Source organism: Corvus moneduloides, chromosome 4 (assembly GCF_009650955.1).
Source record: "Corvus moneduloides isolate bCorMon1 chromosome 4, bCorMon1.pri, whole genome shotgun sequence".
Taxonomy (NCBI): Eukaryota; Metazoa; Chordata; class Aves; order Passeriformes; family Corvidae; genus Corvus; species Corvus moneduloides.
In genome coordinates this window covers 51,478,396-51,490,958 of record NC_045479.1, presented here as the reverse complement: position 1 = coordinate 51,490,958, position 12,563 = coordinate 51,478,396, and the positions used below count along the sequence as shown (strand labels likewise).

The 12,563-nt window shown below is 43.2% G+C and overlaps 1 protein-coding gene across 3 annotated transcripts in view; it reads right to left on the bottom strand.

Moving 5' to 3' along the window:
- The window catches only part of KCND2 (potassium voltage-gated channel subfamily D member 2), a 265,328-nt gene extending 259,435 nt beyond the window's left edge, over nt 1-5,893 (bottom strand). For 2 of the 3 annotated variants that reach the window (XM_032106897.1, XM_032106899.1), the window contains exons 1-2: nt 4,874-5,206; nt 2,477-3,650 (exon numbers count right to left, since the gene is read on the bottom strand). In XM_032106897.1, the coding sequence (XP_031962788.1) occupies nt 2,477-3,591 (1,115 nt within the window). In that variant the 5' untranslated portion in view covers nt 3,592-3,650; nt 4,874-5,206. Of the gene's footprint in view, nt 1-2,476; nt 3,651-4,873; nt 5,207-5,802 lie in introns of those variants that run through there. The other variant, XM_032106898.1, reaches the window with a different exon arrangement.
- Nucleotides 5,894-12,563: the final 6,670 nt, after the last annotated feature.

Here is a 12,563-nt window from a genome sequence, read left to right as displayed (position 1 = left end):
CAGCTAAAACTAAAGTTAAAATGAATGGGAGCTCTGTATTAGTAAAAAGGTGATAAGCTTTAGCACATAGAAAAGGTATCAGTACTAATTACAATCAGCTTTCACTGACCCTTGATGCTTTTCCTTGCAATTTCCCTCTCCTTTTGTGTAATTATTCCATCAACTAAAAAGATTTCAAAGCTTTTATTATGCTAATTTTATTTAAATTATTCACATATATTTAACATTTAAACATAATCTTTATATAGTTATCATGATGTTATTAAAAGGACATCATCCAGCTAATGCACTGATTAAAGATTTCATAAAAATTGGTGGTGTCTGTCATATTTGAACCTGCATCATACCTGAACTCCTGAGGGTGAGACTGTGGATCTCTGTTCAACCTGCTCAAAACTTTCTCTGTGCAAACTGCCTTGAAAAAGGAGTCAAACATGAGTGGGTTTTCTTTAACCCTTTTTTGTTCCACTTGGGACCAAAATAGTGTGTCGCTGTGTACTTAAAAACAGGTTCTTAGGTTCTATTCAAAGAGATATGAAATCATGTTTGAATTTCAGCAGTACTTTAGAGGACTTTACTCAGAGTAATACTTCAAAACCTGGAATTTCAGAATAATACTCGTGTTTGTGTGTGCATGTGCGTGTGTCTGGCAAAGAAACAAACAAATCATATTAACACCAGCTGTGATATCATACCTGTGTTATAATCAGTTGCAATTTGGGCATAAAACAAGAAGTTTCTGTTCAGTACCATGGACAAGTACTTTCCACATTGTGCATGACCATGGAAACAACTTACTCAGAAAGTACCTTTTGTTAACAAACAAAAACATAGACCAGCTTCTGTTCTTTATATTAAGACTATACATTCTAAATATCAGTCAGTTCTTTCTTGAAACCCTCACTGTTCTAATTAAAAACAAATGGTAAAAAATATCAGCATCAGAAAATACAGGAATGTGGAACTAGTTATCATGCCTAACTTGTTTCTTCTGTTAACTGGTCCCTTCCATTTGTCACCAGCAACAGAAGATGAAAACCAAAAAACCACCCAGGAACCTAAAAGGCAGATTAAAATCCCCAAAGCTCTTGTCACTCCCTTTTAGCATAACTTGCCCTTACAAGAAGTATGAAATATTTACTACGCACTATATTTATCTTCATTTGTTATATCACACTGAAGATAAAAGCCTTGTATAAAAAATGGTGACACAAGACATTCCCTTTATCATTTTCAATATTTTGTATGTGCGTTTCCCAAGTAAATTACAATTGCACATAATAAATCAAGTTTTTCATAATAGTTTAATAATGCACTTTCACTTTGTTAAATTTAAAAGTTATGCATGTTTCATAAATCTCAACATTCCCAACAAGATCTGGCAAAATGCTAATAAAATGATGGGCTTTGCCTTAATGAAAGTGCAAAGTTTGTCATTTAGTATCTGTAATTATTAAATAACTAGTCAGTTTCTAATGAATCAACAAATTTTCAGTTTCATAGATGGTACTATACAACTCAAAATTAAGAATAGGGAAAAATTGTGATCTCAAATTAGTAAACCTTCTAAATCCCTGTTGTAATTACAGACAAATGCATTTTATAACTTGGTGCACAGAATCAGCTGATACAATCAGACTTTGTTATCAGAGACTTTATAAAATAATGCTCTCATCTTCCCATTGAACTGCATTGAATTCTAATGTCAACAGTGACACTTTTTAACCCCTATTCTCTGAAAGAAATTGTATTGCCATTAGAATTATGTTTGAAGACACATGCTTGATGTGTCATATGTCTCACACTTCCTCAGATCATTTTCCAGAGTGTGTCACCAGTCAGTGTAGCTTGACACTCATCATTTAAAAGTTGTAGGTCCAAGAAAATCAAAGGAAATGTGTTCAGTGTCTTAAATAAAATCAGGATTTTTTTTTTTTTAAAGACAAGGTATGATTTTCATGAAAACAAATGATGTTTGTAATAACAAACTCAATATCCAGGTCTACATCAATACATGACTTAAAACAAAATGGCAGATCCACATACTGATCAAATTAAGAGCTTGTACTTCAGTTCTCCTTATAAATATTACTACTTTAGCAACACTGTAACAGCTCCTTCCAGCAAAGACAATACTCCATTAAAAAGCCACTGATAACTCACAGATACTCATAAAACATTCCAATTTCGTTGCCCAAAACCAAACAGTTTCAAGACCTTTTTGCTTTATTTCATTGTTTGCTTTTTCAGGTTTTTTGCAGTTTTTGGATTTGGGTTATTTTAATTTCAGGAATGCTGTTAACTCTCTTAAACATGTAAAACATCTAGAAGGAAGTCACAAGTTGTATTCATAAAGTTCTGTAAGAAAAACTTAGCCTCACATTTTTTTTCTATCACCATTTTTTTTTGAGTATTTTCCGTTCATGCCAATACACTTGTTGAAATGTTGGCTGAACCAACCACCAGCTGCACTTACCCCAGTGTTGTCATGGTGACGATGGTGTACCAGAAGGCTGCAGGGATGCTGGTAAACTTGCTGGCTGATGAACCTTTCTCTGCATAGTACATGACTGTGGCAAAGATAATGATGGCCATAGTGAGTGAGAAGAGGAGGAAGCCTAACTCCGAGGCACAACTTTTCAGCGTATAGCCCAGGATGCGCAGACCCTGTGAGTGGCGGGAAAACTTAAAGATCCTGAAGACACGAAAGACTCTTAATGTCACAAAAGCCCCACTGACATCCTCATTATCTGTCATCACAAGGCCAATGTAATATGGCATAATGGCCACCACATCAATGATACTCATGACACTGCGCACAAATTTGTAGCGACTAGGAGCTGCCAGCAGACGTAGAAGATATTCAACAGTGAAGATCATGACACAGGCAGTATCCAGACAGAAGAAAGCCACCGCATACCGCTCTCCACAGGGCAGCTCTTTGATGCGACCCGGGCTTACCCCACAGGGCACTGTCTCCACCACATTGGCAATAACAGAGACGGCAATGAAGAAACCAGTGACATAGTAGAAGACCAGAGCCAGGGTACTGGTGTGTGGGTTTTCAAAGGCCCTCCACATCCTCTGACGAGCTGTCATTGAGGGTAGGGAGCTCTCAGGTACGTGATCCGTATCAGCATCATCCTGCAGGCGCTCAGCATTCTCACGCCGGCGATCCTTGTACTCCTCGTAACAGCAGTCACCAATGATCTCAGGGATGATGCCAAAGAAGGCCAGCTCCTCATCATAAGCTGAGATGCATTCCTGGCGGGGATAATGAAGCTTCCCAGTACGATAGAAGTTGAGAATGTGGCGGAAAATGTCAGGATCCCGGTCAAAAAAGTACTGCTGTGTCTCAGGGTGGTAGAAGAAGTCCCGCTCTGAACTGCCTAGCAGAGTGTCAGGGTAGCGTTCTAAGGTGTCCAGCCATGTCTGGAACTGGATGCCACTCACATTCAGCACAATCAGAGAGTCCTGGCTTCGCTTTCTCTCCTGCCGTGGAGCAGCTGGCATGGGACCAGTAGCCACTGGCATCCATCCTATGGCTGCTGCCCTGGCAAAGGGTAACCAAGCTGCTACACCTGCCGCCATGGCTCCAAACACCTATTACAGCTAAGAGAGTCAATCTAGGGACAGCTCTGGTCCAGCCACTAAAATAGAGAGGGAAAAGAAAAATACAAATTCTCACACATTCTTGAGACAGCAGAATTTCTGAACATTTTTGTTCATATACATATTCAGTATTAACTGAAAACCTTTTTGCTTGTTTTCTCCACTTTTTCACCCCAGAATATGCTTTCCAGGCGCTGGTTGGACTGTTAGGACAATAAACGAGGGCACTTGGAAATCCCTGTATTCAAAGCAGCTACTCTAACAGCCAGATCCCTTGAATATAAGGTCTCCATTCGAGGCCCCCGGATGGACGCAACAGTCCTCAATGCACTAGCCCCTGGAGCCGGCTAATAGCCCTGGTGCAGCTGTGCAGCCACCTGGACGGAGATTTTCTTCCACGCGCGATGCAGCCGGCCCCCCGCCCCTCCTCCGCTCGCTCCCCGCCCGCCGCCGGAGCCGGGCCGCGGCAGCCAGCGGAGCCCTTCCCGGGCGGCTGCAGCGGGGCCGCCAACGCCGCCGCCGCTCGCCGTGGCGGGGCGGAGGGGATGGGCCGGGCGGGCCGACCCCCTTCCCAGCGGCAGCCCTGGAGCAGCGGCGGGACGAATCTTCTCCCTGAGCTTTAATCGCCGCCCGGAGACTCCTCCAGACCCCGGTTAGGGGCCGGGGAAGCCGGCGGGGCAGAGGAAGCCGGCGGGGCAGGGGGAGGAGCTCCGGGCGGCAGCATTAAACTTTAAGGCAAGTTTTTCGTGCAGGAAATGCTTTGAAGGACGGAGGGATGCCGGGGATAGGGCGCCGGGAGCGGGGAGCGCCCCACAGAGAGGGAGCGGGCAGAGTGGGGTTCTCCCCCGGACGGGGCATCGGGGCACGGACAGGGGCTGATCTGCGGCGAGGAGACCGGGATCGAGCAGAGCCCCCGCGGTCCTGGCGGGGGTAGGAGCGGGGGCTTTGGATACACATGCAGTAGGTGGTCTGCACGGGGCATCCCCGGGAGCGCCCGAGCGGGCGGCGAAAGGCGAAGCCGGGGAAGGCTGGCCGTGGAGCGGGAGAGGGGCTGGAGCTCCCTGGCGGCGGGGGAGGCCGGGGACCGGGGCGGGCGGGGGGACGCGGGGCAGGGGTGCGGAGGTGCCGTAGGGCTCGGCGGTCGGCGGTGGATCGTGCCCCCCCCCCGCCCCCCCCGCGCACCCCCGCCTCCTTTCTCTCGCCCCTTCCCCTCCGCTCAGTTCTCGAATCCCTCCAGACGTGCCCAGTCTGCGGCACCTACCTGTGAAAGTCTGGCGAGAGCGCTCAGTTGCATAGAGACTTTTGGAAATACGGGCTCTGCCGCTAGATCTCCGCGCCCCGCCGGGAACGGCGGGGAAGTAGTTGCTCCTGAGAAAGCTTGATCGCATCCAAAGGGACATCGATAATAAGGCTTTCCCCCACCCCCACCCCCCTCCGCCACCGCCGAGCGCCAAGCAACAAGTTCAAGGGGTGGGTGGGGGGAAAAAAACAACGTAATCGCGCCTGGCAGCTCGTGGAGCACGTCCTTGCGGGGCGCGGATCCTGCGGCGCGGGGCCGCTGTCAGGCGCGGCTGCGGCTGCGGCCGCTGCCCCTGCCCTGCCGCGGGCTGCGGGCGGCAGCGGCGAGGCCCTGGCGCGGCCGGGGGCGGGGAAGGGGGCTTCCCGCTGCCTCCCCCAAGGCGGGCGGGCCATGCCACCCCGCCGCGCCGCCGCCGCCCGCGGGCGAGGGGCGCAGGGGCGGGCGGCGCCGGGCGGCAGAGCGGGCACGGGGAAGCGCGGGGCGGGCAGGACATCGCTCCGCGGGCGGAACAAAGGGGCTGCGGGCAGGCGCGCCGGCGGCGGCAGGGCAGGCAGGGAGCGCGGCTGTGCCTGCGTGTGCATGTGTGTCGGGGTGTGTGCCGGTGTGTGTCTCTGCGGGGCCGGGATCGTGCGGTCCAACCCCTCCGCCGGCAGCGCCGCTCAGACCCTCTGGAGTTCGCGGTGTTTTGGGTAGGGATCGGGCGGCGGCGATGGCTTAGGTGAGGTACCGAGGGGATTTCTGCGGAGCGCTAGCGGCTTTCAAGGGAAGGGGAACCATTCACTGAAAAAAAGGAGGGGATGAGATGCCTGGGAGTGAAGTGTAGCGATTTTCCTCACAACCCGCCCCGAGCCACTCCGGAGTTCTGGTTGCAATATCCAAATGGCTCTTACCAGCTTTGGGAACGGCGAGAGCTGGGACGGGTGTGGGAGCCTTTTCCTCCTCCTCTCCGTTCCGCTCCGGTGCCGAGCCGGGTCCCTTTTCCCGACGCTAGATGGCGCGTGGATGACGGGAAGTGAGCTCCCGCCGGGGCTCCGCTGCGGGGCCGGGCGAGTCCCCGCGCTCCGCGCCCCCGGCGCACTGCCCGCGCCGCCGCTCGCCCGCCCTGGCCCCGCCGCCGCCTCCAGCCGCTGCCGAGCTCGCGGGACCGCTGGATCTCCGGGCTACACGGGCACGTAATTTCCCGAGCTCTGCGTGCCTCTGACAGTGCCGATAAATAGAGGGAACGGTGTATATTTTTCAATCAAGATTCTGAAACCGCTCTATGTCTTCTTCACAGACCTTGCAAGAAGATACCAGAAGGTATTCCTCCTTCTAATTTGCGTGTGTTTCCGTTTGGTAGTAAGAGGTTTCGAAAAGAATCACGGAATGAATAGGTTCCTTTATGTGTGAAGATTTTACGACCAAACCTTCCACTCCTATAAGCTATTTGAGATATATGCCAAAGAAACCCAAAGCAAAAATAAACCAAATACACATTGAAGCTTGAGAGTTAACTCTTTTCTGTATTTTAAAAATATGCTGAGCTTCAGTATTTATTCACTTCTAAGTTCCCATAACAAAGATGAACAGTTTCAGTATTGTAGCTTCTAAGGTGTTCCTACAATAAATACTTGGAAGCACAGAGAGAAAAAGGTTTAAAAATGTTTGAGTGCAAACTCTAATATAGGAAAACTTGTGATGATTACTGATTACATATATCAAGTCACTTGAAATAAAATATCACATTAAATAAAAGATACTTTCTGTATGTTTACTGAAGTTGTTTGTTGGTTTGTTGGTTTTTTGTTTTTTTTTTTCTAGTTCATATGTTCAGTACATGATATCCTATAAATTAATCCATTAAATTGAAATTGGTTGGTCATGTATCGGTATTGAGCTTTCAATGATATGGATCTTCTTCTCCCCTATGAAATGGGAGGTTTTATTTGGTGCTACAGAAGGACAGTCCTGTAGAATTAATAAATTCCAATTTATGATCCTGTCAGCTCAGCACTGAGACAATAATACAGGACTTCCTTTCCTGAAAATCAAGAGGTTTCCTTGTCAGCTATAGAATCTTTTTGTAATCAATAACTGCTCTTATTTTTTTAACATGCCTAGCTTTACAAAAATCAGTTACTGCTTTAAGTTGCTTTTTTTTCTTTGCAGTTTTTCCTGAATAGAAGTCTGGCAACAAAGGATTTTCCATCCATAGAGAGAACCCATGAGAACGGGTTCCATTAAAGAAACACCTGGATTCCTGTCACAATCTTAAAGTTGTTTCAGAGATTTACACATTTCATCAGAAAATGGAAAAAAAACCCAAACAAGCCCTATATGTTTGGACAAGTGGGTACCATGTAGTGTTATAACATTTAGTCTGTTTTTAGTCAGAGGTTTGTAACCAGTTGAGGTCTGGAGACTTTTCTGACACCATTGATTGGAAAAATTATCACCTCACGTTAAATTTTTGGGGACAGCCTGTATATCAGAGAGGTAGCTCTCCAAAGCAGTATCTTGGAAGGAAAAGAGTACACTCTATTTTCTTAATTAATATGTTATTGAGAAGTGATAGCCAGGAGCTCAAATTTTCACAGCTTGTACCTTATGTTTAGTTCATTAAAATTGTCTGGCTGCATTATTCCTTACTTTGTATGTTTCAGAAGGACTAAATCCTGCTACATAAGGTGTACCTAAATAATCAGTTCTTCCTAAGTCAAAATCCTGCCCATGAAATCAGAATTAGCTACAAAGAGATTGGTGTGATGTGACAGGGAGGATTATGACTTCAAGTAGGAATTAAATACCAAGGACTCAAATGAGACAAAAATCCTATTTTCAAGGGAAGAAAATAAATCCTAGTAATTGTAGGAAAAGAAGAAAATGGTACTAAGGGGAATGCACAATGGGCTCTAAGATGAGCTGTTTCTTAATTCTTTCCAAAGTCATGAGGCACAAAGAACTCTCTGAGGATTAAAGAAGATAACAGCTATGATTCAGAAGTTTATATTAATGAATTTAATTTTTTTTAATTTTTAAAAATATTTAGAATGTTTGAAACTGCAAGGTTTCTTTACAGACTGTGCAGTGAATGTACATGTGAATGTACAGAATGTACATGTGAATCCCCTCTTTTTAATTCCTCTACTATTAAGGCAGTTTTCTTTCCTTTTGAGAAAAGAACACTGCAGATGGTGTTTTGTTTTGAGGTTTGTTTGTTTTTTGTTTTTTTAATGATGGGAACATTCCTGAGACCTCCTAAGTAGCAAAAGTCCAATATAAGGATTTCTAGAATGCAACCCCACTGAAGAACTAGGTCATGAGATAAGAATGTGTCTCACAAAGGAAAATGTTTGATTCTACCTTGCAAATACAAAAAATAATGCTTTGGTAAAACACGCAGTCAGCCCAAATGCATACAGTCATAGCATGCAGTTTCCTTGCCTTCATAGATTTGTTTTGTCTAAATCTAGATGCTTTTTGAGCTTTGGGCCAGACAGAGTAAGTGGAAGGCTTTTGATAATTTTCCCAAGACAAAAAGCCATCTTTCTGGGAGTTTGCTAAAATAGGCTCAGGTCACTCTGCAGTGCAAATGCTTGGTGTCCTTCTTTCTATGTGGAGAAATGGATTGCTCTGGACATTAAAAAATGACCTCTCCCTGGTCAGGGATTAAGACATACTGTGGGGGAAGTGCACCGTATGTACCATTTCTTTTAAATTCTGAAGTCAACCTGAGAAGTAGTATAGCTATCATTAACCTATAAAAAGACCCTTACTTCTGTGGAAAAAGATTTTTTATGTATTTATTGCAGGTTTAGAGGATGGACTGTGAAAGCAGAGCTGTCAGCACAGTAGTTTCTTTTTTTCTTAAGGTGAGGCTAAGTCAATACTTGGAATCATCTCAAGAAAACCTTACACTCTTCCAAAGAAGGGACTGATTTGATCTCAAATATTTGTTATCTTCTCTAAACCAACAAATACTGATTTAGTCATTATGTATGTTTTCCTTGGTGTAATTCTGTTAAACTGTGTATTAGTCATATTCAGCTCTGGGAATTCCTTTTCAGATTAGTGACATTGTAGCCATCAGTGAAATGGCAAGTAACTTTTAAATTTTACATTAGATTAATACATAATTCTCATTTTGAACTCATTTTTTGTCTCATATAGTGTCTTCAAACAAATAACTCTTTTGTCTGTATAATGAGACAAAATTTCAACCAGTTTAGCTTTAAACACCTGTGCTACCTAATTAGGAGTCTACTCTCCCTGAATTCTTGGAGTCAACAGAGGGAGAAACAACTCCAGAAGGCAATCTATTCTACCTACAATCTCAGTGTATGGAGGCAGGTATCCATTGACTGTAAAAGGCTGTCTGGGAAGACTGTGGTCCTTAGGTTAGGAGTCTTTGCATTAGGATACTTTCTATTTAGGCAGAGTGGTTCTGAGACTTCGAGCCTGAGCCAGTCTGCTAAGTCAAAGGGAAACTACCCTGGACTTCAAGTGTCTTTAAGGTCACATCCTTAGAAAGAGAAACTAAGAGTGAATTAATACAGAAAACTAATTAATGACAACAGTTCATACTCCTGGTTACACTGAAGCACTTTGGGAAGCCTTTGACAAGGATGCCTCTTGCCAGAATTACTCTGTGTCGCCATAGCCACATTCCTAAGCACATGCAGAATCTTCAGTGTTGTCAAACACTCCTGTTTCACTCCACAGACAAAATAAAAAAAGTCAGGTTTTTTTTTTACTTCTCAGTTTTTGACTTAACTGTATTTTATTTTTGTTCTCTATAACATACTTGCAGCATGGCAATCTTTCAATCTGCATCCAAACATTACCATTTTAGATACTGCTTTTTTCTTTGTATTCCAGGAAATGTAGGGTTTGGATGCCAGCCACCTTCCTCTGCTCCTGCAAAAACCTCACAACGATCAATGGCTCCTTGCCTAATTAGTCCCATCTCTCTTATACTGTGAATCCTTTCTAAACTGTTACTAGATTGGCTCTGCTCTTCAATACCTTATGTGGAGGGTGCCCAAAGAGGGGTATTACAGCTCTGACTGGGAGCGACTGCAATTGTATCCTACCCATTTTTAATAACTGGTTTCTGTTCCAGCAAAACTTCCATCTTTTCAAGTTTCAGCAGCTTTATAGGAATCCTGTATGAAAGAGATGAATACGTGCAAAAATATAGTTAATAGAAACAATGTGTCATTCACTGGCACAGATGAATATAGAACATTTTTCAGAAGTTAGTAGATTGAATAAAGTTATTATCTTGCATTACAAATCACTTTCTTAGTCCAGCCAGCTCTTAGCAAAGAAAGAAGCCTGAGGTCAGGCAGACTGGAATGAAGCTGGTAACTCTTCAAAACTGAGAACATCTGGAGAGCTGCCTGTAGGGGCACCTTTTATGCCAATAATTGCTAATAGCCCCTGTACCACAGTTCAGAACAGGAAATAGAAACCTTCTTTCATGTTAATGATTGCTTTCTAATTGCATAAACAGCAATGAGAAAGCAGTCATTTATAGCAAGCTACTCCTCCAGCTCAGGGAGGAAATAATTTTTTTGTGGTGTTCCTGGTGGCATTGCTGTGGTGAATGTTGAGTCCAAACTTCCAAAAGGGAAAAAGGATGAAATGAAATAAAATATCTTGTAGTCTGTCAACAAAAGTGAAACATTACTCATGGGGGTTTTTTTGCATGAAATTAATTTTTAAAGAAAATTGAAAGAAGAATGAAAAAATACAAATCAGAAAAGCTAGCATTCTTTTCACAACGGTTTTATTAGCCTGGAGCAGAGTGGACAGTTTACAAGTCCTGAGAAACATTTAATTAGACTTGATGTCATGGTATTACTGGATGTCATCTGGTCCTAGCAGTCATAAAATCAAGATACTACAATTGAAAACTGTCCTAAACTTAGTGTCATTATGCTCTACATAGTCCCAAAAGATATGTCACAGAGAGATGTTAGATTTATTAATTATTTAGCTTCATCACAAAATTAAACAAATATTTTACTGCTTGATTAGCAATACTTCACCTCGAGGGCAGTTTTCAGCACAGGCTATTCAGTTATAAGTTCTGCTGCTAAGACAGTCTGACAGCTTGCACAAAATTATTGCTGTCCAAGTTAAAAGAAGTATGTTTCAATGAAATCATACTTGCTTCATAGGAAGCCATAGCTTTGTTTACCAATTAAAGACATTATTTTGCTGTAGCTTCATCATTCATAAATCAAATAGCAAGAAAATATTTGTATTATAACATTTTTAAAGCAAGATCCTAAGAAACCAAATCATCGCAATGTCAGATCTTTAGTTTCCTTCCAGTTTTGTATGTAGCATTGCCCAGTCATTTAAAAGGATTGTTATATGATATAACATAAAACAGCCTCAAGAATACAGCAGTTACAGTGTAGATATTTTATATACACTGTGTGAATAAAAAAAACCCCCAAAAAAATAACCTGTCCAATCTAACTAGAGTTAAAGCAATAGAAAGCAGAAGCGTGAAACAACAGACAGTAGACACATTTCTATAAATACATCTCTGTAAGAGGAAACTACTTAACACCACTTGTGTAGGTAAAGACCCCAAAATCAATGAGAGTTTTGTAATGGTTAAAGTCCATTTGCAGCTTCTGCTCTGCTGTCATTATCCTCTGCAAACCGGTCATATAATTCACAGTGAGTTTGGTCATCTAATTTCATCTGTTATAGTGAACGGACGTGTTGTCTAGATGGGACATCAGTCCTTCCAAACCCCTTACCATACTCTTCTATTTCATCCTTTAGTTACAGCAATTAGGGCAGAAGATAATGTAACATGGAAAGCTTTAAAAAAAAAGAGTAGAACTGTGCAGCATAACCACTGATGTCTGATTTCCCACCTGCTGATGTCTAAGGAAGGGTGATCTCATTAGCTTCCTTCACAATGAATAATAGTAGGGTATTTCCTCTCCAGCCACTTGCTAGTTTTCATTAAATTATAAAAACTGCTTATCTTTAGTCTTTTTACCCCTCTAAAATGACATTCAAGAATTAGTGTGAGTTCGACAGAGTGACAAGGGAAATGACTGTATTCACTCTGTTTTGAAATTTACTCAATTACTTAGAAAACCAGGATACAGATTGCAATTTCTCCTTATTTGGACATGTTCATTCTGGGAATTTCTGTACAGCTTACTCAAGAAAAGGGATATCTGGACGCATTCTTTTCCATTCTCTTTATAGTGGACTCACATTTCACCCCCTTTAGGTGAAACTCTGGTTACATTAGGCAGTTACAAGGAAAAGCACAAAGGTTGCCCTTGTCTGGTTGCCATAACCTTGAAGTACATCAAAGAATTATAACTGAGAAGTGTGAATCCCTCTGCAGCTTTTCCACAGCTGCCAGCATAAATAATTGCACCTACTAGCCAGAAGTGTGTGTAGATCAGCTGTTGTTGAACACCAGTTCTTTGGTGGCCTGTCCCCTTCTTAGACCCTGGTCCGGGACAGCTCAAGCACTTTGTAGCTTTTGGGGATCTCAGGAAAGCATTCTTTAACAGACTTGTGTGCATGTGTGTATATGTTTAAGAGAACGTCACAAAAACCAAGCACAGTATAGGTTGTTCATTATCACCATGATTTGTTGCTTTATTATGAAAAGTGCTTATTT